The sequence below is a fragment of the Nematocida displodere genome (assembly GCF_001642395.1).
Source record: "Nematocida displodere strain JUm2807 chromosome Unknown 3, whole genome shotgun sequence".
NCBI classification, from domain to species: Eukaryota; Fungi; Microsporidia; genus Nematocida; species Nematocida displodere.
Window position 1 is genome coordinate 330,367 of NW_027138158.1, and position 24,822 is coordinate 355,188.

The window sequence follows — 24,822 nt, forward strand, 5'->3', positions numbered from 1 at the left end:
TTTTCGGGTTAGTTCGGGTTTTCAAGTTTGTACCTCTAGCACTAGGCGCGCATCAGTATACTAGGTAGGTGGTGTACTGTCTCGGACAGAGACCCGGACGGAGACCTGACCCAGACCCGGACAGAGACCAGACAAAGACAATATTTATTGTGAAAAATTTGCATGCCCTAGAAATGGCTCTGGAGGGCAGCTCCGGAGATACCTCTGAGGAAAGTCCTCGGGCACGTGGTAGGAATACAAACGTAAAGGTAGGCATCTATGCCATTTCGCCATTTAGATAGTAATGCTGCCAGAGTATCGATCTACTCTAACAGAATGAGGCTTACTCCAGAGCTCTTTTTATGTTAACATCTTGCACCATCCACAGACCCCGAACACAGCCCCACTACTCACTATCAGAGTATAGACGCAGGATAATAAGCGAGATGACCAAGCCAAGGACGCCAACACCCGAAATAATTAGCTGCAGGGTAACTAGCTTGGAGAAAAGCCTGGAATTCCCGGCAATCGCAATTGAGGAGGCTGCATTGACCACGGAGCTTCCAAGAGAAGAAATCATTCCACACAGCCCACAAACCAAGCCACTGGCTAGAATCGTCCACGAATCAAGAACTTGCCTCTTCCCCACACCACCAGTTATGTCAATGGTGATCGCTTTGTCCTTGAGGATGGAAAAAGAGAGGAGACTAAAGATAAGATTTGCTTCGCAAATAACTATCCCAACAAGACTCTTCATCATAATCCCTGGATTCTTAACGGCTGCTCCTGAAATAGACTTGCCAATAACGGCCGTTCCAATGGTGGTTCCAAGAGTGTTAAGAACTACTGGAGCAAACAGCCCAACAAAAGCAGGTGTGAGTGGGCTAATGGTAAGAACGTGAGAAAAGGCCCGATAGAACGGGCCAATGAGAACGAGGCTGGCCAGAAGGGCCACCTCTGTTCTGGTTATTTTCTGGAGAAAGGACCGCTCGTACTCTTCCGCCATATTAAAAAAGAAAACTTTCTTTATTTTTTACTGAATAAGGGTTGCGGGCTAGCTTTATTTCTTGCCCCAGTACCAATACCCAAAACCTAGACCCCCGCCGAAGCCCACGGCGAGAGTGAGAACTAGAGCAACTGCTTTCTTAACTGTACATTTATCCATGTAGGTTAGTTTGATGGCTCCTTTATACCTGGTCATTTAAGGGGTGGGTGGTGATTGGTGGCTTAGATGATGCTAGGATTGGCTTGTGGCTGGGAATAGCTTCTCCCAGTTTATTAGACAAGTAAGTTTTCTTTCAAGCACACCAATCATTTCAGAGGCCTCTTCCGGGGTAATTCCCAGGGTTGATTCTTTGATTTCTTTCTCTTTAAGGCACAGCTTTTCCCTTAGCTGGTCAATGGCGACAGAGAACTCAGACGGTGCAGCAAGAAGGGCTCTGAAGAGTTCTTTGCACTCGTCCATAAAGCCAAAGACAAAAAAATAAATATGTTGCTCTACGAGGATAGCATAGACATAGCAGTGCCCGAGGGATACAAGAACATTTCGCATATGATGGCAGCACAGAACTATCAGTACATGTTTGCAGGTGACGATGAAACCGACAACTTCATGATTATTGACCTTATGCAGCCAATCCAGGAGGTAGATCTTCACATTGAGGATATTTTAAGCATGAACGATATCGTAGACCCGCAGATTGTCTCGCTTAAGTATACCTGTGCCTCGTTCAAGGAGGGCATCGGCGCCTTTCTAGCCAAGTACAAAAGCACCATTCACCCAGAGCTGGTGGAAAAGACCGCTGAGGGGCTTAACTGGATGTGTGCAGAGCTAGAGGCGCGGGTGTCGCGGAACGACGGGGTTGTCAGGAGCATTCAGATAACTATTGGGGTGACGAAATATACCCTCTCAGACATTGTAACCAGCGTGTTCAGGGAGACCAAGAACGAGAAGCAGGAGGAGGCCGTTAGAAAAATGGTTCAGACCATTCAGGTTCTTAACACCGACATATTTATCCAATAAACAGGCCCTAGCAGCCCAAAGACCCCCGGTACGAAATACGAACCTTTCAGTGCTTCAGTGCTTCAGTGCTTCAGTGACCAAGCTCAAAAATACTTTTTATTAGCCGATCATGGAAGAAGCCTTTCTTGAGAGTGTACTTGTGGTGCTGAACCGTCCGTTTTCAGCGACTATGACAGAAGAAACCTTTGCCCGGGTTATTGAGCAGGGAAAGAGACTGAACGAGCACTTCCCGGTGGGGTGCATTGATGAAGTACTTGGTGGAATGCACTCAAAGTTTAGTAGGGGGGCGCTGACAGTGAAGGGGGCAGAGGTAAAGAGCGCGCACACGCTGTCCAAAGAGTCTGTGCAGCTTTTGGGGCACGCATTGGGGCTTCCCCTTGTGTTGTGCGCACTGGCACAGAGTATGAGAAAAGGGGGGGTTGTAGACAGCCGGTCTATTTCCTTTGTTCTGGGGCTGGATGTGTCTTCCTACACCAGGGCCTTGGGTATGGCGGCGTTTTACAGGGCAGATATTCTGCTTCGGGGCAAAGACAGTCCGTGCTACAACGGGCTTGTCTCTTTGATTGGTCACCCGAATAGTGCTGTGAAGATGGAGGCAATCAATAGCCTTTTAGATAGTGGGTGTGGGCCGGGGCTGGTGCTTAGGACGGTTGAGGCTCTTGAAAAAGATGTTCAGAATGTGGTGGTTAACCCGATTTGGGCCCCGGGGATGCTGGCGCTGGTTGGTGTTTATCTGTACCGCGGGTTTTCGGGTTTTTCGGGTTTTTCGAAGGTTCGGGGTTTTTCGGGAGTTCGGGGTGCCGATAGTTCGAAGGTTCGGGGTGCCGATAGTTCGGGATTTGCGGGGCTTGAGCTAGACAGGGTGCTTCGGGTGGTTAAAGGATACATTACCAAGTCATCGGACGAGAGGGTGCTGAATGGGGTCCAGGTGGTATGCTGGGCACTAACCAAGTGTGGCGTTCAGAGACACTTTCCTTATTTGGCAGCTATGGCGCTTTTTTCCAAATCAGGAAGCATCAAAAAAGCAGCTATGGGGCTGCTGATAGAGTATTCAGGACATAACCCGAACAAGCACAGCCTAGAAATCATGGATGCCGCAGCACTGCCACAGCCGCCAATCCAAAAGCTGGTAGGTCTTTGCCGAATTAGCCCAAAGCTTTTGCAGAAGTATTCGCTGCTGCTTATCTCAGAAGGTGCTCCGAGCCGAATCAAGCTGGGAGTCTTTCTTTGGAGGCTTACCCGGCAGCCGTGGACCTGCAGCACAGAGCCTTTCAACCGAGTGGCTTCAATGCGCATGGTTCTAGCAGAGCGGTCAGGGGCAGGGACACAGGCACCCAGCCCAGGAACACAGGCACGGGCCCAGGCCCTTGTTGAGCAACTAAGCGTCAAAAACATCTCTCTCCTGGTACCTCTCGACAAGGAAAGCCTCCGCCTGGCTCTGAAACTGTGCAGAATGCTTCCGTCCTCCCCAACCACCAAGACACTCATTATCTTTGCCCTGAAAAAGAACATCTTTATCAGATCAGCTATCAAAACGATCCACCAGCAAAAAGCACACCCAGAGCTGGAAAAAGAGCTAAAAACAGCCTTAAAATCGCCAGGCGTTCTTCTGGCACAGGCGTTCCTTACAGCCAAAGCCAAAAGACCAATCCTTCCCCCGCCAACCAGCCCAGTCTACCTGTCAGCCCAGTACCTGATTGGTGCACTCTGCAAAAAAGATGGCAGCGTTGCTAAAAAAGCCCTTTTCGCCAGCCTGGAGTGCTACAAACAAGATGCATACCTCGGAGACGTTGGGTCCTTTGCGCGGCTCGATGCGCTGTTTCTTCTCTACTTGGAATACGCGGCAGGCAAAGACTTGCTTAAAACCCTCCCAGCCTCAGTGGCTAAGACCAACCCATACCCTGGGATTGTCTCAAAGCTTACTAAACGGCGGCTTAAACTGTTACCCGAAGAAAGAAAAACTTTGCTATCACTAACCCTAAAACTAGCCATTGATAAGTCCAGAAGAATCTCAATCTTTATCTTCTCGTCGCTCCTTCCCTCCTTTCTCGCCCACCGCCCCTCTAGAGCCCTTAGCCTGCTGTTTCGGAAGTATGTACACTTCCTAGAAACCCTTCCAATAGAAGACTCGATTGTTCATGCAGTCTCGGTCCTTCTTCAAAGACTAATTAAAGGGTCCAACGGCTTTTTGGCCCGATCTATTTGCGAGGGAGCTGTCAACTCTTTGCTGTCTGCAGACGCCCTCCTCTTCGGCAAAATAGCAACCACCATCCTTCCCCTCCTAAAAACACCATCTACCATCCAACACTTCACCAACTACACCTCCACACTGGCCAGCCTCCCCCAGAACCACCCAATCGCGGAAAGAATCAATGAACTGGCCCGAACCCAGGAGTAGCTTTTATTTTCTATTTTTTTATTCAGAGATGAACCAGGAAGAGCCGCAGAAGAACGAGTTCCCAGAGAAAAGCGACGAAAAGCGAATCCCCAAGGACCCAAACCAGAACAGAAACAGAAGAAGACCCTACAGACAGTTTGGAAGACTCCCGCATCCAGAAGAGGCACTCTACCGCCCATACGGAAGATCTCCATACCCCAGAGACATGAGAGATCTAAGAGATCTAAGAGATCCCAGAGACATGCGAGATCCCAGAGACATGAGAGATCCCAGAGACATGCGAGATCCCAGAGACATGAGAGACTCAAGACCATACAGCAGACCACCCTACCCCCTGTACGACGGGCCCAGAGGATACCCCGTTTACAGAGACGACCACCCGCTTTTGCCAAGACAACACCCATACCCTGACTGGTCATACGACAGAAGACCACAAAGACAGGAAAGGTACGCCCCCTACCCCGAAGACTACAGAATGCAGAGGCCAGCACCGTACCGAAAAAGAAGACCTTACCCTGGTGACCAAACACCCGTTAACGTTCTGGGCCTCTTTGGCCTAGATATTAAGCTGCAGGAAGAAGAACTATCTGCGTGGCTCATTGAAGTGCTTGCAGGAGAGGCTGAATTTACCAAGATTGAGCTGGTGCTGGACAAACACACCGGCTTCAGTCGAGGCTTTGCCTTCATATACTTTGCTACGGTAGAAAGTGCCACCAAGGCCAAAGATAAGCTCACTGGACAGCTGTGCAATGGAACGCCAATACGAGTCGAATACTCCATTACTCCCAACGGACACAAGAAAGAGGAAACACCCGAAGATAACGAGGTACGCAATAAGCAGAACATGGTTCAGTGAATAAACCGGAGTGAGAGAAAGATTTATCTGCTGCTGTCAGGGCTCTTTATTATGTATTGAAAAAAGTGCACAGCACTTCAAATATAACCATCCTGCGCATTGGGTTTATCAAGAAATACGGTCCTGGGTTACTGGAAGTCTCCCATGCTAAAGGAAAGGTTGTTTTGACAGTCACATTCACTATCTGAAGAGATATTTGTTTTAAGGGATTCAAGACACTTAGCACAGTCGGCGTTCTTCTTCTTTGGATCCTTATCTTTCTTAAGGATGTCGTCGTAACTGTTAATAACGGTTTTTCTGGTGAACTTCTTAACCAGGTCCTGGGTGGCCGGGTCGTCCTTCTTTTGGGGCGTTGGCTTCCCAAGGACCTCAACGACCAGGAGGGCGTCAGGCTGGTCCTTGTTCATAACGGTAAGGGCGTTTTTGGTGGAGCCAATGACTACCTGGGGCTCTGCAGACTTTTTGGAGAAGTGCTTCAGGAGCCAGCAGACCTGGGACTTGACGTTGACAGCGTTTTGGTTGCAGTCGGCGTTCTGGAGGCTTGAGAGTGACCTCATCGCAATTAGATTGGCAGCTTTCCTGAAGGCTGGGTTCCTGGCGGCCTCAACGGCCTCTGGGGTCTGGTGTGGCTGCTGCAGAGGCTTAATACAGACGCTTGGCGTGTTAAAGTTGAAGTTGCCGCGAATTCCTCCAGCGCCCCCAATGCTCATGCCTCCAAGGCTGCCTGCTCCCTCCTGGGTGTACCCTGGAGAGCACATGCCACCTGCCTGTCCCGCACCGCCCATAACTGATCCCCCTAGAGCTCCTCCACCCAACAACCCGGAGGCTGTGGTGCTCCTTATTAGTAGAATAAATGCTGAGGCGCCCAAAAGCAGTCTTCCCTGTGCGTGGTATTTGCTCATTGTTAAACTATGCCTTCTCTGTTAAATACTTTGTTCCTGGACGGTGTATCACAATGCACCAATGGCTGGCGGGGGCGTGTAAGATATTTCTGAGGAAAGCGGTGCGCTCTGGTGTAATGTTGTCTGTTGTTTCGGGTTTGAAACATGGTTCGGGGTGGGCGGGCGTGTCACAGTCTGGGGGTGTGGGCACTCAAAACACCTAGGTCGTCCACGCCCCCACATTCAAGACTGTGGCACTCGTTGTTTCGGCAGCGGATGCTTCCTCGGCAGTGAAGGCTGCGGATGACCTTGGAGATGCCCGTGCCAAACTGGCCTGCTAGCTTGTGGGGAACAGCTAGACTGCTCCCGTGGATGCTTTGGAGGATTTGAACGAGAAGAAGCTTTTGGACATTTTCAGGTAGAGCCGCTGAAAGGGCCAGGTCGGCTATCTCCCGCGTAAAAAAGGGGGAGAAGGGGTGGACGTCCCAGAGCATGGCTGAGCGGGCGTCTCGGTGGAGGTTCGTTTGGCAAAGTGTGCCTATCTCCTCACGAACCATGGCAGGCAGGTCTGCGTGTGGGTCCCTGTGCCTGGAGTATCCAAGGAATAGCTCGTCCCCGCCCGAGCCCGTAACAACGGTCCTGCCTCCCAGGTCATGGACACATTTGGCAGTGAAGTAGTGGATGGCTGCCAAGTTAAAGTCCATGGTGGTTCCTTTGCAGAGAGGAAGGATCCTCTCCGCATGCTTTAAGACCTCGGCCCTGGTTATGTTATTCTCCACCAGTGCTACCTTGGTGGCTAGTCTTTGGAGGTAGTTGTAGGCGTAGTACGAAGTATCTCGATCCTTACTGGCAAAGGTATCTGTGTTAGAGAATGACGTGTTGATCAGGTACACTGTTTGCTTGTCCTTCAGGGAGGCGCAGAGGAGTGTCGCACAGAGGAAAGAGTCAATGCCTCCACTAAAAGAGACAAACACTTTGTCTGTGGACACGGCACCAAGAAGCGTCTCGGCCAGTAGGTTTTTTAGATGAAGGAACGGGTGTTCGGGTTTAGGGGTAGGGGTAGGTTTAGGTCCTACCTTTAGACCCACCTCAAAGACTTTGGTTTCGGTTACCAGCACAGCCGTTGCTGGGCCGGTGCTGTAGATAGGCTGGGTGCTCCTTTCCACCCCTTTCCCTATCCTTATCCTCTCTGTGGTGATTTCAACTGGAAGGGTGCAAAAAAAATCTCCAACCACTAATATACCCGTGGGAAGCTTAATTAATTGCACCGTTCCGTTACGTTGGAAGCAGTAATTGATTAAAAAAGATTTTGAAACGGTTTTTTCGCATTCCCAGTCTCCAACATCTGTTGCACTAGCCCGATACACCCGATTAGAAGGATACTCTAAAACAGTCCTCCATGTTTCGCTTGGCCCAGGGTTTGCGAGATTTTCGGGGTTTTCGGGACTTTCGAAACTTGCGGGGTGCTCTGTATCGATGCTAGGCTGGATTGTTTGACCTCTGGCATCTGCTTCTCTAAAGAAGTCCATAAGGGCGGCATACGTGGTGGAGCAGTGTGCAAAGCAGCCACCTGCTGTATAGTCACGAGCTGTGGACTCGTGTGTCATAAAGAAAGATTTTACAATGCGTCTTTATTTAGCAGATACAAATAAGCGAAGAAAGACCCAGCGTATCGTAAAGGCTAGATCTACCCACTGCATCTAAACACCCATTCAAAGAGCCCCCACCAACAATTTGCTGACTGTTTGCTGATGATTGGGCAGCTCTTAGCTTTTCCAGGCACGCGCTAGCGAAGGCCATTCCTCCGCCACCCATTCGGCACGACTTGTCCACGGGCCGGTCATAGTCATAGAGCGATATAATTGGAGGACATGCACACTCAATGCTACCCCCCGAACCAGACGACACAAGACCGTACGAAGATCCCAGGTCTCCTAGTGAGAGAAGAGAAGAGGCCAGGTCTAGGCCCTGCCCACCCGAACCAGAGCTTTGAAGCCTCTGGCCCATCTGAATCATTGGTTGCATCATTTGCACAGACTGTACCTGTGCCATCTGCTGTGGCTGTTGCTGTACCGGTTGTACCTGGACCATCTGTGGCTGCACCTGGACTGGTTGTATCTGGACTGGTTGTACCTGTACCGGTTGCATCTGGACCATCTGTTGCTGCTGTGGCTGTACCGGTTGCACCTGGACTACTTGCTGTACCTGCTGTTGCTGCTGTGGCTGTACCTGAACCATCTGTACCTCTTCCACCTGTTGCTGGACCTGCTGCTGGACCGGTTGCACCTGAACGACATGCTGCACCTGTTGTTGTTGCTGTACCTGTTGCTGTTGCTGCTGTGGCTGTGGCTGTACCTGAACCATCTGTACCTCTTCCACCTGGACCATTTGCTGCTGTGGCTGTTGCTGTGCCTGTTGTACCGGCTGCACCTAAACTACCTGCTGCTGTGGCTGTTGCATCTGGACCGGTTGCACCTGAACTACCTGTTGCTGGACCGGTTGCACCTGAACGACATGCTGCACCTGCTGCTGTTGCATCTGGACCGGTTGCACCACTTGGTAGGTAGCCCCGGAAGACTGTTGCCCCGATTGGGACATACCTGACCCACCACCTGCCTGGTAACCTGACTGGTAGCCTGCCTGGTAGCCTGCCTGGGACCCTTGTGAGGAGGCTGCCTGGTAGACTGTCTGTGCTGGCTGCTGCACTTCAGCAATAACCACTTGGTGCACCTCAGGAACGACTTGCTGCACCGAAGTAACCATTGGAGCTCTTTTGACAAGCACTTGCTGCTTGGGAGCGCTTTCCACCAGGACGGGGGCTTTGATTCTCTTTTGCGTCATGACGGGATATACTTGGGGGGCACAGGCACATTGCATGCTTCCCTGCATGACCCCTTGCATACCGCCACTTACCACCCCCGTTAGTATCTGCCCACTAAGCTGGGCACTTCCCATCATGTCAGCACCTCTTTTCACCAACTTAACCCCCTTGCTTTGTCCATCGAGGCAGAAGCAATCGTCTGTGTACATCACCGAGTGTGCTACCCCGAGCACAAGCACAAGTACCTTTAAATAGTGCATAGCTTTATTACTATCTCTCCTTAAATAAATAACATTGAGACGTGTCTCAGAAGAAGATATCAGGTTTTAGAAGAGCTCCTATCTCTCTTTGTTTTTGCTTTTTGTAGCAGGTCTTTGATCATGCCCCGGTCGGCCCCATACTCCCCGCGCTTTTCAACCCTTGCCTGGCTCATTTTAATAATGGCTCCCTCCGTGGCTACAAAGACGGTGCCTTTCCCAAAAGGGGCCTGGTCCACCTCCAGGTAGACTATTTGGAGACCTTTCTCTGTCTTTACCACCGCTTTAAGAATCGATGGAACCTTGCTTTCATCGTACGTTAGAAGAGGCTGTCCAATGTCAAGGATGCCAACCACCTTGTACCGGAGCATAAAAGAAAACTAGCTTAGGAAATTATAAATATTCAGCCAGTCGTCCTCTTCCGTGAAGATGTAGTTGGAGTTGCTTGGAGCCTGTTTGTCTTCAAGCTGTGGTAGCTTGCTCAGCCAGTCGTTGGGGGTGGGGTAGGCGTCTGGAAGGGTGTTGAGCAGTGGTGTTTCTGGAAGTACTGAGTCCATCAGGGCATTGGTGTAGTTTTCTTGGGTGTGTGGAACGTCTTTGAAGATTTCTTTGAGGATTTGGACGTCTTCGTATATCTTATACTCGTTAGCAAAAATAAACTTAAAGTACGATCGCTTGTCGTTTGTCTCGCAATCTATCCTTGACTTCTTTCCTGTGCTGATGATAATGAAGGGAAAGTGAAGCTTTTCTTTGTCTTCGGTCTCTTCTTTTTCTTTGTTCCTTTCAATAAGCTGGAGGAGAAGATCTTTGCGCCTGAGAACGTCCTCCAAGTGTCTTTCTTTTTCTTCGATACGCTCACGGAGCTTAGATGTGCTAGTGGTGGCATGTCCCAGAGAGAGGAGTCTCTTATCTATCTCACTTGCACACTCACAGAGGGTGTTGTCGATGAGATAGACCATTTTTTTGTCTTTTCTGACGATATCTACGGCACACATGACATTAAGAGCATCATAAATACGTCGTTTGATGTTTTTATCCTCTCCAGTGTTACCTGTCATGGCAATAATTACATCAGAGACTCTTGTATAGTCCATGGCTCTTTCTTTCTGGAGAATAGAAAGTATCATTGCACTGAAAGCCTTAAGCCCCCTCCTCTCTTTCTTTGGGCAGTAGTTCATATTTTAATTATAATTTCGGGTATTTATGGTACGGTAGTATGGTAGGGTAGGGTAGGGTCTGTGGTACTGTGGTACTGTGCTGTGTACGGTAGTATGGTAGGGTAGGATCTGTGGTACTGTGCTGTGGTATGGTCTGTGGTACAGTGCTGTGGTACGGTAGTATGGTAGGGTAGGATCTGTGGTAGGGTATGGTCTGTGGTACTGTGCTGTGGTATGGTCTGTGGTACAGTGCTGTGGTACGGTAGTATGCTAAGTACTGTGGCAAGGTGCTAAAAACCAACCTGAATCTCGTTTAGTCGTTTATTTTGGCTAGGGGCCATGAGGTAGGAGTGGGCCTTATCCACACTTTACCACGGGTAGGTCTAGGCCACCAACAGCAGACTCTTCAATGATAACTTTTGAAGTAACCTCAAACTGTGAAGACAACTTCTCAGAGATAGTCTCAAGTGCTGCAATTCGATTGGGGAGAATAGATGCGTTGCATGAAACGTACTGAAGAACTGTGGGGAGTGATACCTTGTAAACGGACCAGTCTTCTTTTTTAATTTCTTCTTTAGATAGCTCATTCGCTCGGTTGTGCCAGGGAAGTAGTTCATTAAGGAAGATAAGAGTAACGGTTTCTACTTTGGTCTTCTTCTGTCTCAGCTTATGCAGGGCTTTTTTGGTGTGCGTGGTAACTCTCTCAATCCACTCGCCTAGAAGGACTATGCCCTGGTCCAGGGAGCTGTATCTAAGGACCTCTGCCTGGGTGAAGACTGGGCCTGCCCTGGAAAGCACTTGCTGGGCTGCATACTCCGTTGAGTGCGGGATAATGGGGTGGTTTATCGCTAAAAAGAGGGACCAGGCATAAAGCATCAGCTCGGGGTTGGGGCTCTTGGTGGCAGAGTATTGCTCAATCAGCGTCTCCAAAGAGTAGAAGCTGTGAAGAACCGCCTCCCGGTAGAATAGCTTGTTGTACGCTGCAATCGCTGCGTTTTTCAGCACATGCACCTTGTTGAAAAACAGGGTGTCCTCGGAGAAGCCTGGTGAAAGAGAAGCTCTGAGCTCTTTTTCCAGGCCGCTAAGGAAGGTGGCATAGTCGCTGGCCGGGTGCTTGGAAGTGATGCTCCTGAACGTTTTAACCAGCTTGTGGATGCGGAGCACCGCCGCATTGCAGGTTTGCTGTGAAAAGTTGGAGTCTTGGTTGGTGTCCCCGCAGCTAGCCAGGGTTAGGCGCACTGCATCTGCCCCAAAGATCTCAATGGCTTCGTCTCCCGTGAGGAAGTTTCCAGTGCTTTTGCTCATTTTTTGATTGTCCAGCATAATATGACCGTTAGTGAAAATATTTGCTGGCCAAAACTCTCTTCCAAATAAGGAAACATGGTTGTAGATAAAGAAGAGCAGGTGGTTGTTGGTTAAATCCTTCCCGGAAACCCGCATGTCCACCGGGTAGAAGTACCTAAACTCCTCCCTCATTTTGGTGATAGCCTCGGCAGTGCCTGGCGTTTTGCCTTTGAGGCCTGCTTCATAGGCATCTTCCTCCCCAAAGATGGCCTCCCAGAAAGAAAAGTCAACCTCCTCTTTCGGAAGGAGAGGCTTCTCCCCGTACATGTCCTCCGAGAGAAACCGCTGCACCGTATAAAACGCCATGTAGATGGTTGAGTCGCTGAGTGAGTCAATGACATAGGCCGGGTCCCACGGCACCCTTGTTCCCAGCCCATAGCTCCGGCTGCACGCCCACTTGGACAGCCAGGCCAGCCCCGAATTCAGCGCTTCCTTGGTGTCCTCGGCTAGATCCATGCTGTTAACACACTCCTGCGCCTGCTTCCTCCACGTTTCCTCCCCATAGTTGATGTGCCACTGGTCAACCAGGGCCACAATGCACTCGGCACCCGATCTACTGATAACGGCAGACGACGGCTCAAAGTAAGGAATGGCATCTGGGAGGGGAGACTCCCCCTCAGCGCCCGTAAGAAGGATCTTGGTGGCTGGGAGTGTGTCTATGGCCACGCACTCGATGGAAATGCTCTGGTTTTGGTGGACAATGGTCTTCTTCTCCAACTCTGCCCCCTTAAAAGCCGTCTCTGAGACGGCCACTTGGTTGAGCTGGGCAGATAGGTTGGCCAGGGCCGCGTCTGCCGTTAGGACCTTCTGCCCGTTAAGAGTCACTAGCTTGTACTGTGTCTCCCGGCCAACAAGGCACTTGAACGGGCCCAGTCCTCTCCCCGGCTTTGCAGTGGTGAGTAGAAAGACCTCCTCCCCGCCCAGGTCTATGGGTATGGGCACCAGCTTGTACTCAAGCGGAAGCACCCCCTCCCCAGACTGTCTGTCGTGGTCCATGCACGGCTGCTGGTCCTTCGGGCAGAAGATCGTGTGTCTCTTCCCAAAAGTAACCCTGCCCTGGGCCCGGAGCTTCTGAAACTGCCACTGAACGAAGGAGTCGTAGAAAAAGTTTTCATCCGTGGTGATGAAGCACCTTCGCCAATCAACAGGCGCTCCAAAACGCTTAAGCGTTTTCTGTGCCTCTTGCGGGAAGTGCCGCAGCCAGTGCGAGGCATCGGTAAACTTTGGCACCTCTGCCTCGCCCATGCCCATCGCTAGCATAATGTCTTTCTGTCCCGTGGCACGCACCCCCGCCAGCTCGTCTTTGAGCTTGTCAGCGGCCGCTTTAATTGGCATCCCGGTGCAATGGAAGGCGTACGGAAAGAGCGAGGTGTACCCTGAGAGTCTCTTAAACCGCGCAGAAAAATCGGCCTTGCTAAAGCTAAACATGTGCCCAAGGTGCAGCTTTCCGTTCATGTAGGCGTACGGAAAAGTTACAAAGTACTTTTTGCTTCCCGGGCTGCTGTTTATCTCGTCTGTTTTGTGGTCCTTCCACATCTTCTGCATACTTTCTTCTATGTCCACCAGCTCATCTCGCTTGTCGTTGGTTTTAATTGACATGAAATATTTTATTAGCGGAAGCTTTGTAGGGTCTGTCCCTGTCCCTGTCCCTGTCCCTGTCCTTGTCCCCGTCTTAGGCGCGCAAAGAAGGGCGCCCCTAAAGACCCACCCATTGCCCCATCCATTTGGCGCCTTTTTTGACATGTGCTTTTGATAAAACCCGTTCCCTATTAGGACAAACACTCTGCTACAAAGTACTTATAGGCGGGAATCTTATTTATAAAATGCAAGAGGATAATAGGCAGACGCTTCTCGGGGGAGGAGATGGTTCATACACCAGCACACTATCGACAGTAGCTCTACCCCGCATTCGCCCTTCCACCCCCCCTCTTCCTTCCAAGTCTCAGATGCCAACACCTTTTGAGCAGATAAAAAGCCTAAAATATCTCTTTCACAGCTGCAGCGTACCAAGCTGTCCCACAACGCAAAAGGTAGAGGCACACCTTCTCTTCTACTCTAATGCCTTGTACTGCGTGGTCCATCACGGCGACTCTTCACTCACCACTGAAACCTTCCCTCTGATTTGCCTGTTTGAGTGCTCGGTCCTTGAAGAGCTCTCAGGGCGGGACAAAGAGGGCCCTGAGATGGACTATACCTACACAGACGTCTACTGCGAGCAAGACGTTGAGTCTCTTTCTTTCCGGGTCTTCCAAAACCTTCTCCAGAGATGCAACGTGCTTGAAAGCAGCGAGTGTCTCTACTCCATGCTTATGGTTCTGTACATGAGAAAAGAGTATGAGAGGTTCTTCACCATCTACGACATGAAAAGATGCCACACCATTCCGACCTACCAGCTAGCTCTTCTTTCTTCGCTGTGCCTCAGAGAGAGGGCGCCGAAAACCATCCTGGCCCAGCTACAGGCGTGCCTGAAACTAACCGAAGTGGCTGATAAGCTGCCCGAAGAGGAAAGTAGGTGGGTAGAAGCGCTGAAAAACCCTTCAGCCATAAGAATCGAGCACCTCTCCCCGCAAGAGAGGGAGGCTCTCTACTACGCGCTCCGCCGGTGGTTCAACCAGGAGTACAGAGCCTACCACTGGACCACCTCGCTCAAGCAGTGGTCTGGGAGCAAAGACACGGAAGGCGCAGCCGAGGCAATGATTGACCTCTGCGTCAAGTTCAGAGAGTACGAAAAAGGCTGGTCTATCTACAAGGAAGTCTTTGCAGGCGCTCTCCCGTCCCTAAGAATCCTCCGCCTCTCCTCTCAGGTGATGACCCTGGCCATTCGAGCCCTCAACACCCACAGCACTGCCACCTGGACTGAACGCTTGCTTGAGGTTTCTACCGTTATTTCTCGCTTAGACATTGATAAGGTCCTGAAGATTAAGAACACCTTTTCCATGCTTGTGGAGATAAACAGCTACTCCCACATGTCGTACCTCTCCGGCCGCGTTATTATGCAGTATCCCCCCTCACTGATAAGCACGACCACCCTCCTGGTCATTCTGAGGAGCACCCTATCGGCCCTTGAAAGACACCCGAAAGAAGTGGAAGAAGAAACTGCAGAGCGATGCACTCCCCCACTAATTGCCGAGGCTTTGAGTCTCTACACGATTTGGAAGAAAAACAGCGAACGGGGCATTCTCTCAACTCTCTTCTTTGGAACCTCTGATGACTCTTTTGAGGTCTACTCCCTGGTTCTCTCCATTACCCTTCTTCTCCGAAGAAAAGAGACCACCCTGGCTGTTTGCCGGGACATTTGGGAGAGTGGCCTGGATGTTACCCCAGCTCTTGCACCCCCCCTTGTCCAGACCCACGCTTCCACCTGTCTCTGCACCAAGTACATCAACTCCCATGAAAAAAGAGCCTATCTCTCACATATTATCACCGAACTTGCCAAAAGATAAGGTAGCGTTGTGCAACGTAACCCAACGCAACACGACCCAACGTAACGCAACCCAACGCAACACGACCGACCCCGACCCTGACCATGACCGACCTGGATGCAAATTTTTAACATCCCCGAATACCATCACGAACTAACCACAGAGCATGAGAGCTATGGATTTACACGGTAAAAAGAAGATTGTGCTTGGTTTCCTCCTATTGACAAACCTTGGATGTGGTTGGTGCTTTTGCGACGCATTGATTGATGGTGCTATCAATAAAACTACAGAGTGGCTGAACACTATTCAAGCTGTCTTCATGGCACGCGTTCTAGGCTATGATACCTTTTACATGAAAGAAAAAATGCCAGAGATACAAGAACCTTTCATACTCAACAATAACTCTCTGAAACTATCCATCCCAAACACTACAATAACCAACTACCCCAGACTCTTTGCCAAGGCTAAGGCTAAGAAGGTTTCCACCATCTCCGTCTCTAAAACAGCTGGAATAGTTGGCAAACCTGGCAATAACTCGGCTGAACTGACCATTATGCTTCACTGCATGTCCCCATACAGCAACTTTAAGGCCCTGCACCTCTTTGGCCTGGACCTTTCCCTCGCCATAAGGGCCCACGCCCTCCGCCCTATCGAGGCCTGTCCACACATTTTCGTCCTTTTCATGACTGAAACGTGCAACCGCCAGTCTATACTCCTCGACCCGTTTTTGGCCCTCTTCCCAAACCTTACCCATTTAAAAATCGATAGGTGTTTTCTATCTGTAAACATCCAAGCTATGAGTGTCGTCCAACACCCAATAAGCATCCTGGAACTGCACTACTCCCCCAACGAACAATTTACTAGGTGTTTATTTACCCACGTCATGCCATCTACCCTGCAGACACTAATACTGAACAGCACCCACATTAGCCTCACATCCTGGGTACCCGATAACTTTCCTTATATTAGGACTCTTGCCTTGACCAATGAGCCTGCGGGCATCGAATTCGATGTCAATACATGGAAGGAGAAGACCAACGGGCTGTTATCTATCCTGGTTGCAAAAAACAACCTGAACAGCCCAGATATTATCACCATCCCCATCTACCAAGAACCTATCCACCTGTTCCTGGACCCAGACCATACATCTGAATCTGCCTCAGCAAAGCAGGGTGGCTCGTGGTGGTGATCTGCAGAATGGAGAGAATCTCTGTTTTAAGACCGTCGATGGAAAAGCGGTTGTTTGTGCTCCAGTGCAGGGTTAGGGGGTATACCTCTTCTGGGAGTATGTCAATGAATGCTTTAAATACGTCTTCTGTGTCGGTGCTTTCAATTGAAGCGGCAATACTTCGAACTAGAAGCAAAGCTTCTAAAAGCAGGCTTTTGTCAGCTTTGGCCAGGTATACCTCCCCATCAAAGGTTTTTTGTATCCCCCGACCCTGAACCAGGGCCTGGAGGTACTCGGGGTCTGACATGGGGTAGAGGGAGATAAGCCTGGCCCGTGGTAAGTAGTGGCTTTTGTCAGCAATATGCTCAAGATGTATTTCGGGCAAAGCGGCAACGACGTCGCCAATGGTGTACTTCATCGGTGCACACTCTAGCTCAAGGACCACCCGGTGCATCACCTCCCCCTCTTTAACCATTAAGGTGTTGCTGTTATCTCGACACACAACGCGGTAAGTTTTGTTTTTGGTAATAAGTACAGTTCCCGTTCTTCCTTTGCTGGTGTACTCTCTTAGTTCAACCTCTCCCTCCACCTCCTCTGGCACTTTCAGAAGAAGCATCTCTTCATTAGCTGAGACTCTCATAAAAATTTTACATGCCAGCACTAGCAGCTATGGAGACGTCTCTTCCCTTCAAGAACGCTGAAGAGATAGAAAAAGCCATTTCTCTTATTGACACAGCTAAGCCAAATGCCTCACTTAAAGAACGACTCCTCAGATGCTACCTCCTCAACCTGCTCCTCTCCTCGCAGGTGGACAGCAACCACCCCGTCAAAACCCTCCTTATCAAGCTTAGCGTTTACATCGAGCTCGTTGACAAAGCGACACACGCCGTTGCACCTGCAGGTTCCAACATCCTCAAAGAACACAAAGCACCCGAGACCTCAGACCTCAATGAAGAAGACCTTGAGGACGGGACACAAACCCTTGACAGGCGCCCTATCAACTACGTTATGGCTAAGAACAAGACACACACCGACAGAACGGGCAGGAAAAAGCAGGAGCAGGGAAACCCAAGAATCAAAAACAAAAGAAGATTCCAGGACGCACACGACCTAGCTAAGAAGGTCAGAGACACCCACCACGCCTCTAAGCTATAGATTAGGGGAGTGGGTGTTCTTTTGGTACAAAGTCACAAATAAAATGATTCTCTTCATCTCCCGCCCGTAAAAAACCAGGCACTCGCTCCACAGAGACCGCTCAAACGGCCCAATCGGCTTGTTTAAACGAAGAATTTTGCGGTCCTTGCCCGTAGCCGTTTTTGTTCCCTCAAACACCCGATCGACCCACTGCACCATCTCAGAGTAGTCCTTGGTTATCCCCAGAGTGAACATTTTGCTGGTGAGCAGAGACTTTGCCTCAACCTCAGGAACAACCTTCATGTCCTTCTGGGCCAGGTCTATCTCGTATTCAAAAAACGTCATATTTAGGGCTGCAGCCACCATCGAGGCAATGCTCAGGTATTTTGATGATTTGCTGTCTTTTCTTTCTTTTCTTGTCTTTTTCAGGGAGTATGCTTCCAGGCGGATGTTCAGTCCTTTAACAGTTTCTTCAATGCGGAGAAGATCTCCTGCAATTTGGTTTATCCCTTCCAGCTCTAGATACTTCATATGCGAAATTTGACAAAAATTTTACCATGAACGGAGAAGCACAACTTAAGAAGCTTATTGACATACAGAACATTATCGATGAGCTCAACGTAAAAGCCTTGAAAAAAGACTTTCTTGGCAAACTAGAAGATTACAAAAGCATGGAAGACGTTCTTAACAAAAGAAACCACACAACCGATGAAATAGAAGGGTTTTGGGAGGATGTTATTCTTAACTCAGAGTTTGCCGATGTGTTCTGCGACGAAAAAGAAGATGCTACCCTTGACATGTCCTGGGTAGACACTCTCAAGGTAGAGTATAGAGAAGACTTCAAGTTTTACGTCGGTATAAAAACCAAAGAAAACGAGTACTTTGACAACGAGCTGCTTGAGAAAGAGTTTTCTCTGTTTGAGAGACAGGACTGTCTTAAGACGGCAATTGAGTGGAGAGGAAAGGAGGTCACTGACAACCCTTTGCTTCGCTTCTTTTCCTCCAAAGACTGCACCGACTGTGACGATAACATGAACATGTTCCACATCCTTTCAGATCTTTACGTTAACTCGGTGTACTACTACATGCGCTGCGACGAAGAAGTCTCCGACGAGCAACAGTCCTGAGTTTGGTCCATTGCATGGACATGTGATTGCCACCAATAAAAACACTACAGTCCTTGTCGGTCCCTGTCGTCTGTCCACCACCCCCATAGCCAGCCTCCAAAGAATTGGTTTATTAGTTCGCCTCAATAAGGCCCTTTGCAATAACGAATGTTCCATCGAGGAAGACTCTAAGATCCTTGTGCTTTGGAACACACTTCTGAGAAATGTTGGCAGCTGACTGAGAAACGTGTTGAACGTTGGTTCCCTCAATGAGGAAATGGTCCTTTTCTCCGCCAAGCTTTGCAACGGTGCCTCCAATCATGTCTACTACCTGGTCGCTCTTGTTTCCCAAAAAGTTCTTTATAACAACCCTCTTCCCCTCATTCTCTATAACGATGGTAATGGGGAAGTGCTTGTAAATAGCCTTCATCTTGTAGGAGAACCCTTGGGTGCATCCAATAATAAGGCTGTTAATGATGCTTGCGCACGTCTTAACAATGGGCGTTCTTTTCTTTGGTGCAGCCCAAAGTCTAACAAACAGTTCTGTTTCTTCGATGTCTACGGTTAAAACCATGTGAGAGATGTCAACTGACTCCGTGCCTCTCTTTCCCGTCACAATGATGTGCTTGTCTTTCTGAACAACACTACATCCTGCTGGTATTTCTACTCTCTCTTCAGTTAGCAATATCTTCATACAGGGATTAAAAATAAAAAAATACTTTTGTGGTCTGCAGTGGTCACGGGTCTGGGTCGGTCTATAGGCCATGCAACGGGGCTGGGGCTGGGGCTGGGTCACGCAACGGGGGCACGGTACGTCACCTGACGCGACAGTATGCGACAGTATGCGACGTACGCTGGACTAATCAAATAAGCTTCCACCTACTATAAAAGCAGAAGGTTTTGTGTGATTTGTGGGTAGTGTGTTCGGGTTAGGTCACGGGACACGGTACGTTGCGGGGCTAGGTCTCGGGGCGTTGCGGTAGGTCGGGGTACGGTGCGGTACACTGGCCCAACGCCTTAGCCACCTAGCACCCGAATAATAAGCGAACATGAGGGACATCTAGCTGTTTCTTCACCATTGTCTATTTCTTCTTGTGTAATGACAAAGTAGTCGCCACAGGGACAGGGGTAGGTGTACTCTTCTGTCTCTGGGTTAAACACAAACTCTTCAACGTCTACCTCATCAAAGTATCCATCGTCGGTCATTGGTAAAAGTTTATTGCTGTTTTCTATTTTTATTTTATGCTGGATAGGTGGTTGGAGAAGCTTATGGCCTGCGAGCCTTTGGCTGAACACGACGTAAAAGAGCTGTGCAGAATGGCCATTGAAATATTCCAAAGAGAAAGCACTCTTATTTCGCTCAAAGCCCCCATAACAATATGCGGTGATGTCCATGGACAGTTTTTTGACCTAATTGAGCTATTTAAGGTGGGGGGGTACCCTCCTGAAACGCCCTACCTCTTTATGGGAGACTACGTGGACAGAGGGTACCACTCGGTTGAAACCCTAAGCCTCCTGCTTTGCCTCAAGATAAAATACCCTGAGTCGGTGGCAATGCTCAGAGGAAACCACGAAAGTAGACAAATAACTCAGGTATATGGATTTTACGACGAGTGTTTTAGAAAGTATGGATCGTCTAATGTGTGGAAGTATTTTACCGACCTTTTTGACTATCTACCGCTTGCTGCAACCGTCAACAATGACATTTTCTGCCTCCATGGAGGACTTAGCCCAGCACTTAACACCCTTGACGAAATTAGAGGCATAGATCGCGTCCAGGAAGTGCCCCACGAAGGGGGAATGTGCGACCTTCTCTGGAGTGACCCAGAGGAAAGAAAGGGATGGGGCGCTTCTCCACGGGGCGCTGGTTTTACCTTTGGCGAGGACATCACCGAACAGTTTACCCGAAAAAACGGGCTAAAGATGATTTGCCGTGCCCACCAGCTAGTCATGAACGGCCACAACTGGAACCACCACAAAGGCGTGGTTACCGTCTTCTCAGCTCCTAACTACTGCTACAGATGCGGGAACCTTGCTTCGCTGATGGAAATGGATGAGCATGGCTCGTACCAGTTTACACAGTTTGAGTCCTCCCCCGAGCAGATACAGGACAAGAGTGCTCCTAAGGTGCCTAGCTACTTTATATAATAAATCTGTTGTTAGTAGTTTATTACCTGGGCGGTAAGCCCCGGCCTGGCTTAAACCGTCCACAGCCCAGGCCCTTAGACCTTAGACCTAGGACCTCCAGAATGCTATTCTGTCGACAAACCCGGGGATGGCTGCCTCTGGGACGACAACAACCTCTGCGGGAGCAACGACGGCTGGGGCAGCTCTTGAGAACTTGCTTGCCAGTGCTGCCATCTTCTCATAGACGTACGACTTGGTTCGGGTTATGGGCCCAAAGACTTGGCCCATGCTCTCAATGCGTCCAGACACGAAGAAGCCTCCAAGTGCCAGGACTAGGAAGGCTGCTGAAACGAGAGCGGCACCGAGGAAGATGTTTCTTTGGTGCTTCTTAAGCCCTGGGAGCTGCAGAAGGCCCTCTTCGCGGAAGATGGCTCCAAAAACGGGGAAGACTAGGCCTAGCTGGGCCAGCTTCATGGATACGTGAGATACCTCCCTGTTTCCAGTAATGAAGAAAAGCGTGACGGCAATGGCTGCCGTTGCGAGGGTGACCATGCCAACAGTCTCAATATGTTGTTTTCTTTCGTTTGAACCCGATTGCTTGAACCTGATGTTGTTGCTTAAGGTGGCTCCAATGAAGAGGAAGAGAATAATTGACACTTGGTATGCCTGGCCAAGAAGCTCCTGTGGCACGGGGAAGACTCTGGGGAAGAGGGTAAGACCTGCAGCCCAGGCTCCAAGGCCCCATAAGGAGAGGCTTCGGGTTCGGGATCTTCGCTCCTCGGGGAAGAAAAGGTCGTTGTTAGTTCTGCCCACGGCTTCCATGGCGTAGATAAGGCCTGAAATGGCGATACCGAGGAAAACTACCTGGTTGGCACCGCTAGCTTTGAGATCGGCCAAGCCTGAAATCTTTACCGTGCTAAGAAGAGAGACAACGGTGGCAATGAACAAAGCAGTGAGCTTGGCGCTCTTGAAGGCGGGGGTGGCAAAGCTGATCATGGCAATGATTGGGATGGTTACTAGTGCTAGGGCCAGACCAAGGAATCCAGCGTCTTCAATTTTTGCGATGTAGCTTACTCCACTGACTGCACTGGGTAGATAGTTGTAGATACCGGCGGCAAAAGCACCTGACACAATGGTAGAAATGATTTTGATGAGCCCAATGTAAATGGCGTAAACAAAAGAGATGGCATCGCGTGTGTCTGCGGCTTTGGCTTCTGCCTGGTCCTGGGTTTGTTTAAACTCCTCTGCAGTGATTTCTTCCTGAACCATGTATCCACCAGTGGCGTCAAACTCTACAGCATACCTATTGTACACAACAAATGGAGTTCGGGTTTTGGTGCCTTCGGTGGCTGTAGACTGTTCAGTGGCTATTGGTTGCTCAACGGCTATTGGTTGCTCACCGGCTGTAGACTGCTCAACGGCTGTAGACTGCTCAACGGCTGTAGACTGCTCAACAACTGTGGACTGTTCAACGGCTGTGGACTGTTCAACAACTGTGGACTGCTCAACAACTGTGGACTGCTCAACAACTGTAATGTCTGTTTCAAGACCGCTTATTTTGGTTACCTCAGTTAGTTCTAGAATGGTTTCCGTGTTTTGGGCTGGTGTTGCGGACTCTTCTGCCACTTCCTTGGTCTGTTCTGACTGTTCTGACTGTTCTGTCTGTTCGGTTGTAGACTTTTTTCCAAATAGGGAAAACACCTTGTTTAAAAAGGACTTCTTTTTTTCTGCAGGTGTCTGCTGGACTGGGGCTTCTTCAGCTGATACTTGCTCAGCTTCAACGCTTCGGATTTCCTCTATACCCACTTCAGGGGTTATGGTGGGAGGTTGCGACTTTATCTCACTGGCGTGTTTAGGGACGTAGGCAAACTCTGCTGGAACCACTGCATCCATCCAGATGCACTGGGGGAACAGCGAAAGCTCCGTCGAGAGGGAGGTAGCTCTTCCCAGAACAATGCTGGGAATGCCACTGCATATCAAGGTGGTGATCATCACTCTTTTCATTGATCCTAATAACATTTTAAGAAAAAAAAGGAAAAATTAAATAAAATAACCAGGCTAGAGTCAAAATTGCCAAATAAGGAAAAAATATATTTTTCCGCTTTTGGACATATGTCACCACAAACACAAAACAGTCCAATTTGTCTGAATTTGTCTAAACTACACAAACACACAACAACAGATCAAACAACCATAACCATCTAGGCCACATATAAAAGAACTAGCCCGAACTAACCCAATGTATAAAAACACCAGCATCTCATACAACACCTACAGGACGGCTCGCAACAACGGCGAGGCAATTGAGCTTGATTATATGGGTGGCTACCACTCAGTCCAAGATGCCGATGTTGAAGCTGATGCCGATACCGATGCAATTGAGATAGATAATGAAGAACTCCAGGAGTTTGGGAACTTTATAACGCCTAACCCCCACAGCACCAGCAGAAACACCCTCCTCACACAAAGAGCGGACAGCAACGCCCAGCTCTTTGCCAAATCGATAAAAGTGGGCTGGTACCATATGGAAACACCTCTCTTCCTCCTCTGCTACGGTATTCTTATGTTCGGTGTAATGTGTTTGTCAACGTACATGGACAGCGAGTACACCTCACTACTGTCCCTGGTCAAAGTTTTTCTGTTCGGGGTGCTAGTGGTCTTTCTTTATTTCATTAACACTTTTTGGATGTGTTTTAAGCGGATTGGACGGATGGCCATTAAACAGCCCCAGCTAAAATACCCAAACTCTAGCTACTACATGCACAGTGGATACTTTGCTGTCTTTTTGGCTATTGTTGGGGGGCTAGCTGTTCTTCAAAACTGGTTTTTCAATTCTTTGGGGGAGCTGTGGCACCACACAACGCCGCAGGAGCTCCGCAATAGACTGTGCCGGAGCTTCTTTGCGTTTATTGGCGGCTCATTCTCAGCACTTCTCCAGGTTCCTAGCGTCCAGGTTTTTGCCAATCACATTCCGGGCTTTGGCTCTTTTTTGCAGCGCAATAGTGACGCTGACCCTGCCGGGGCCACCATTGGCCTGTACCCAACCGTGTCTACCGAAGTGTTTGACCAGATAATGGAAATAGTTCTCTGCCTCTTTACATTTATGTACACCCTAAAGCTCTGGATCTTTGGCAAGTCCAGAGCCTTCTCGGTTGTGAACTTTTTCTCACTTGTGACCATTCTTATCACCTACACCATAGCTTTCTACCTTTCTTTGATTTCGACTATGCATTGGATAACAGAATCCACCGAGCATCTTGCTAGTGTGCCGCATGTGTTGATTAACAGGGCAACCCTTCCTTTCACAGGCTTTGCATTGACACTCCATCTTCTTTGGAGAATTGTCTATACCACCTGCTTTGGCGTTTTTGTGGCCCTAACGGAAATGCGCACAATGTCTCAAATCAACCAAAGCCTGTCAGATACGCTTAGGACCAGCCGAACTAACCCGAACCCGATGCTTGATCTTCGCAAAACCCACAGCCGCTACAACATAGGGCTGCTAGTTGTTCTTGGCTTGGTTGTGTGTGGTCTTTTGGTCGCCATTAGTGTGTCCAGCGTTCTTTTTTTGGGGTTGGCGGAATACACTAAGTTTGTGCCTCTGGCCTTGCCTGTGGCTTAAAGACAGATTCTACCACACAATGGGTTAGTCCGCGCACCTTCCCAAATAAATATATGATCGGTGTATGGGCTTTGTGTCGTTATCGGCCGCTATGTGTCGTGGATCGTTGTGGGCTGTGTGCTTAGCCAGTTGACACACCCTCCGAGCAGTGTGTGACTGATTTGAAGGGCGGGTGTCATGCCATCATAGAAGATATATGTTTCGCAAAACAGACCAAACTTATGGAAGAGGCTAACTCCACACCCGCGCCGCTGCGTAGACGTAGCTACACCCCAGACTCTTCTTTTTCTTCTTCTTCCGAACACTTGGAGACCATTGGGATGTTTACCTTCCCAGCTGCAACAATCGCTAGAACCAATGCCCAGCTACTCCCTAGGCCGAAAAAGCCTCGATGCGCTCTGGAGCCTTGGCCCTGGATGGGCGTAAGTCCTGTGCTCTTGGTGTTTGCTCTGTGCAGTGCTGCTGTCCTTGGCTTGGTTGTTTATGCCCGAGTTAAGAATATTTGTTTTCTGGGCTTTGGCCCGTAC

At 49.5% G+C, this 24,822-nt stretch overlaps 22 protein-coding genes across 22 annotated transcripts; 9 read left to right on the forward strand and 13 right to left on the reverse strand.

The window, feature by feature from the left end:
- Positions 1-385: 385 nt before the first annotated feature.
- NEDG_01173 (V-type H+-transporting ATPase 21kDa proteolipid subunit) lies at positions 386-985 on the reverse strand (the record flags this gene model as incomplete). Its single annotated transcript, XM_067688591.1, has 1 exon — positions 386-985. The coding sequence occupies one exon, from the start codon at positions 983-985 to the stop codon at positions 386-388; it is 600 nt and encodes a 199-aa protein (XP_067543779.1).
- Positions 986-1,216: 231 nt separating this feature from the next.
- On the reverse strand, positions 1,217-1,444 carry NEDG_01174 (uncharacterized protein; the record flags this gene model as incomplete). The annotated part of the gene is made up of 1 exon (XM_067688592.1): positions 1,217-1,444. The coding sequence occupies one exon, from the start codon at positions 1,442-1,444 to the stop codon at positions 1,217-1,219; it is 228 nt and encodes a 75-aa protein (XP_067543780.1).
- A 24-nt stretch (positions 1,445-1,468) lies between these two features.
- Positions 1,469-2,002, forward strand: NEDG_01175 (uncharacterized protein; the record flags this gene model as incomplete). The annotated part of the gene is made up of 1 exon (XM_067688593.1): positions 1,469-2,002. The coding sequence occupies one exon, from the start codon at positions 1,469-1,471 to the stop codon at positions 2,000-2,002; it is 534 nt and encodes a 177-aa protein (XP_067543781.1).
- Positions 2,003-2,111: 109 nt separating this feature from the next.
- On the forward strand, positions 2,112-4,400 carry NEDG_01176 (uncharacterized protein; the record flags this gene model as incomplete). Its single annotated transcript, XM_067688594.1, has 1 exon — positions 2,112-4,400. The coding sequence occupies one exon, from the start codon at positions 2,112-2,114 to the stop codon at positions 4,398-4,400; it is 2,289 nt and encodes a 762-aa protein (XP_067543782.1).
- Positions 4,401-4,428: 28 nt separating this feature from the next.
- Positions 4,429-5,256, forward strand: NEDG_01177 (transformer-2 protein; the record flags this gene model as incomplete). Its single annotated transcript, XM_067688595.1, has 1 exon — positions 4,429-5,256. One exon carries the CDS (start codon positions 4,429-4,431, stop codon positions 5,254-5,256), a length of 828 nt encoding a protein of 275 aa, XP_067543783.1.
- A 128-nt stretch (positions 5,257-5,384) lies between these two features.
- NEDG_01178 (uncharacterized protein) lies at positions 5,385-6,158 on the reverse strand (the record flags this gene model as incomplete). The annotated part of the gene is made up of 1 exon (XM_067688596.1): positions 5,385-6,158. The coding sequence occupies one exon, from the start codon at positions 6,156-6,158 to the stop codon at positions 5,385-5,387; it is 774 nt and encodes a 257-aa protein (XP_067543784.1).
- Positions 6,159-6,325: 167 nt separating this feature from the next.
- NEDG_01179 (uncharacterized protein) lies at positions 6,326-7,744 on the reverse strand (the record flags this gene model as incomplete). The annotated part of the gene is made up of 1 exon (XM_067688597.1): positions 6,326-7,744. The coding sequence occupies one exon, from the start codon at positions 7,742-7,744 to the stop codon at positions 6,326-6,328; it is 1,419 nt and encodes a 472-aa protein (XP_067543785.1).
- An 823-nt stretch (positions 7,745-8,567) lies between these two features.
- Positions 8,568-9,218, reverse strand: NEDG_01180 (uncharacterized protein; the record flags this gene model as incomplete). The annotated part of the gene is made up of 1 exon (XM_067688598.1): positions 8,568-9,218. One exon carries the CDS (start codon positions 9,216-9,218, stop codon positions 8,568-8,570), a length of 651 nt encoding a protein of 216 aa, XP_067543786.1.
- Positions 9,219-9,277: 59 nt separating this feature from the next.
- On the reverse strand, positions 9,278-9,586 carry NEDG_01181 (uncharacterized protein; the record flags this gene model as incomplete). Its single annotated transcript, XM_067688599.1, has 1 exon — positions 9,278-9,586. One exon carries the CDS (start codon positions 9,584-9,586, stop codon positions 9,278-9,280), a length of 309 nt encoding a protein of 102 aa, XP_067543787.1.
- A 9-nt stretch (positions 9,587-9,595) lies between these two features.
- Positions 9,596-10,393, reverse strand: NEDG_01182 (transcription factor Dp-1; the record flags this gene model as incomplete). Its single annotated transcript, XM_067688600.1, has 1 exon — positions 9,596-10,393. The coding sequence occupies one exon, from the start codon at positions 10,391-10,393 to the stop codon at positions 9,596-9,598; it is 798 nt and encodes a 265-aa protein (XP_067543788.1).
- A 336-nt stretch (positions 10,394-10,729) lies between these two features.
- On the reverse strand, positions 10,730-13,459 carry NEDG_01183 (leucyl-tRNA synthetase; the record flags this gene model as incomplete). The annotated part of the gene is made up of 1 exon (XM_067688601.1): positions 10,730-13,459. The coding sequence occupies one exon, from the start codon at positions 13,457-13,459 to the stop codon at positions 10,730-10,732; it is 2,730 nt and encodes a 909-aa protein (XP_067543789.1).
- Positions 13,460-13,539: 80 nt separating this feature from the next.
- NEDG_01184 (uncharacterized protein) lies at positions 13,540-15,159 on the forward strand (the record flags this gene model as incomplete). Its single annotated transcript, XM_067688602.1, has 1 exon — positions 13,540-15,159. The coding sequence occupies one exon, from the start codon at positions 13,540-13,542 to the stop codon at positions 15,157-15,159; it is 1,620 nt and encodes a 539-aa protein (XP_067543790.1).
- A 298-nt stretch (positions 15,160-15,457) lies between these two features.
- NEDG_01185 (uncharacterized protein) lies at positions 15,458-16,327 on the forward strand (the record flags this gene model as incomplete). Its single annotated transcript, XM_067688603.1, has 1 exon — positions 15,458-16,327. One exon carries the CDS (start codon positions 15,458-15,460, stop codon positions 16,325-16,327), a length of 870 nt encoding a protein of 289 aa, XP_067543791.1.
- NEDG_01186 (uncharacterized protein) lies at positions 16,254-16,946 on the reverse strand (the record flags this gene model as incomplete). Its single annotated transcript, XM_067688604.1, has 1 exon — positions 16,254-16,946. The coding sequence occupies one exon, from the start codon at positions 16,944-16,946 to the stop codon at positions 16,254-16,256; it is 693 nt and encodes a 230-aa protein (XP_067543792.1).
- An 11-nt stretch (positions 16,947-16,957) lies between these two features.
- Positions 16,958-17,461, forward strand: NEDG_01187 (uncharacterized protein; the record flags this gene model as incomplete). Its single annotated transcript, XM_067688605.1, has 1 exon — positions 16,958-17,461. The coding sequence occupies one exon, from the start codon at positions 16,958-16,960 to the stop codon at positions 17,459-17,461; it is 504 nt and encodes a 167-aa protein (XP_067543793.1).
- Positions 17,456-17,971, reverse strand: NEDG_01188 (uncharacterized protein; the record flags this gene model as incomplete). The annotated part of the gene is made up of 1 exon (XM_067688606.1): positions 17,456-17,971. The coding sequence occupies one exon, from the start codon at positions 17,969-17,971 to the stop codon at positions 17,456-17,458; it is 516 nt and encodes a 171-aa protein (XP_067543794.1).
- A 26-nt stretch (positions 17,972-17,997) lies between these two features.
- NEDG_01189 (template-activating factor I) lies at positions 17,998-18,567 on the forward strand (the record flags this gene model as incomplete). The annotated part of the gene is made up of 1 exon (XM_067688607.1): positions 17,998-18,567. One exon carries the CDS (start codon positions 17,998-18,000, stop codon positions 18,565-18,567), a length of 570 nt encoding a protein of 189 aa, XP_067543795.1.
- A 112-nt stretch (positions 18,568-18,679) lies between these two features.
- Positions 18,680-19,240, reverse strand: NEDG_01190 (60S ribosomal protein uL6; the record flags this gene model as incomplete). The annotated part of the gene is made up of 1 exon (XM_067688608.1): positions 18,680-19,240. One exon carries the CDS (start codon positions 19,238-19,240, stop codon positions 18,680-18,682), a length of 561 nt encoding a protein of 186 aa, XP_067543796.1.
- A 323-nt stretch (positions 19,241-19,563) lies between these two features.
- NEDG_01191 (diphthamide biosynthesis protein 3) lies at positions 19,564-19,752 on the reverse strand (the record flags this gene model as incomplete). Its single annotated transcript, XM_067688609.1, has 1 exon — positions 19,564-19,752. One exon carries the CDS (start codon positions 19,750-19,752, stop codon positions 19,564-19,566), a length of 189 nt encoding a protein of 62 aa, XP_067543797.1.
- A 36-nt stretch (positions 19,753-19,788) lies between these two features.
- On the forward strand, positions 19,789-20,694 carry NEDG_01192 (serine/threonine-protein phosphatase 2A catalytic subunit; the record flags this gene model as incomplete). Its single annotated transcript, XM_067688610.1, has 1 exon — positions 19,789-20,694. The coding sequence occupies one exon, from the start codon at positions 19,789-19,791 to the stop codon at positions 20,692-20,694; it is 906 nt and encodes a 301-aa protein (XP_067543798.1).
- An 87-nt stretch (positions 20,695-20,781) lies between these two features.
- Positions 20,782-22,692, reverse strand: NEDG_01193 (uncharacterized protein; the record flags this gene model as incomplete). The annotated part of the gene is made up of 1 exon (XM_067688611.1): positions 20,782-22,692. The coding sequence occupies one exon, from the start codon at positions 22,690-22,692 to the stop codon at positions 20,782-20,784; it is 1,911 nt and encodes a 636-aa protein (XP_067543799.1).
- Positions 22,693-22,912: 220 nt separating this feature from the next.
- NEDG_01194 (uncharacterized protein) lies at positions 22,913-24,295 on the forward strand (the record flags this gene model as incomplete). Its single annotated transcript, XM_067688612.1, has 1 exon — positions 22,913-24,295. One exon carries the CDS (start codon positions 22,913-22,915, stop codon positions 24,293-24,295), a length of 1,383 nt encoding a protein of 460 aa, XP_067543800.1.
- Between the last annotated feature and the right edge of the window lie 527 nt (positions 24,296-24,822).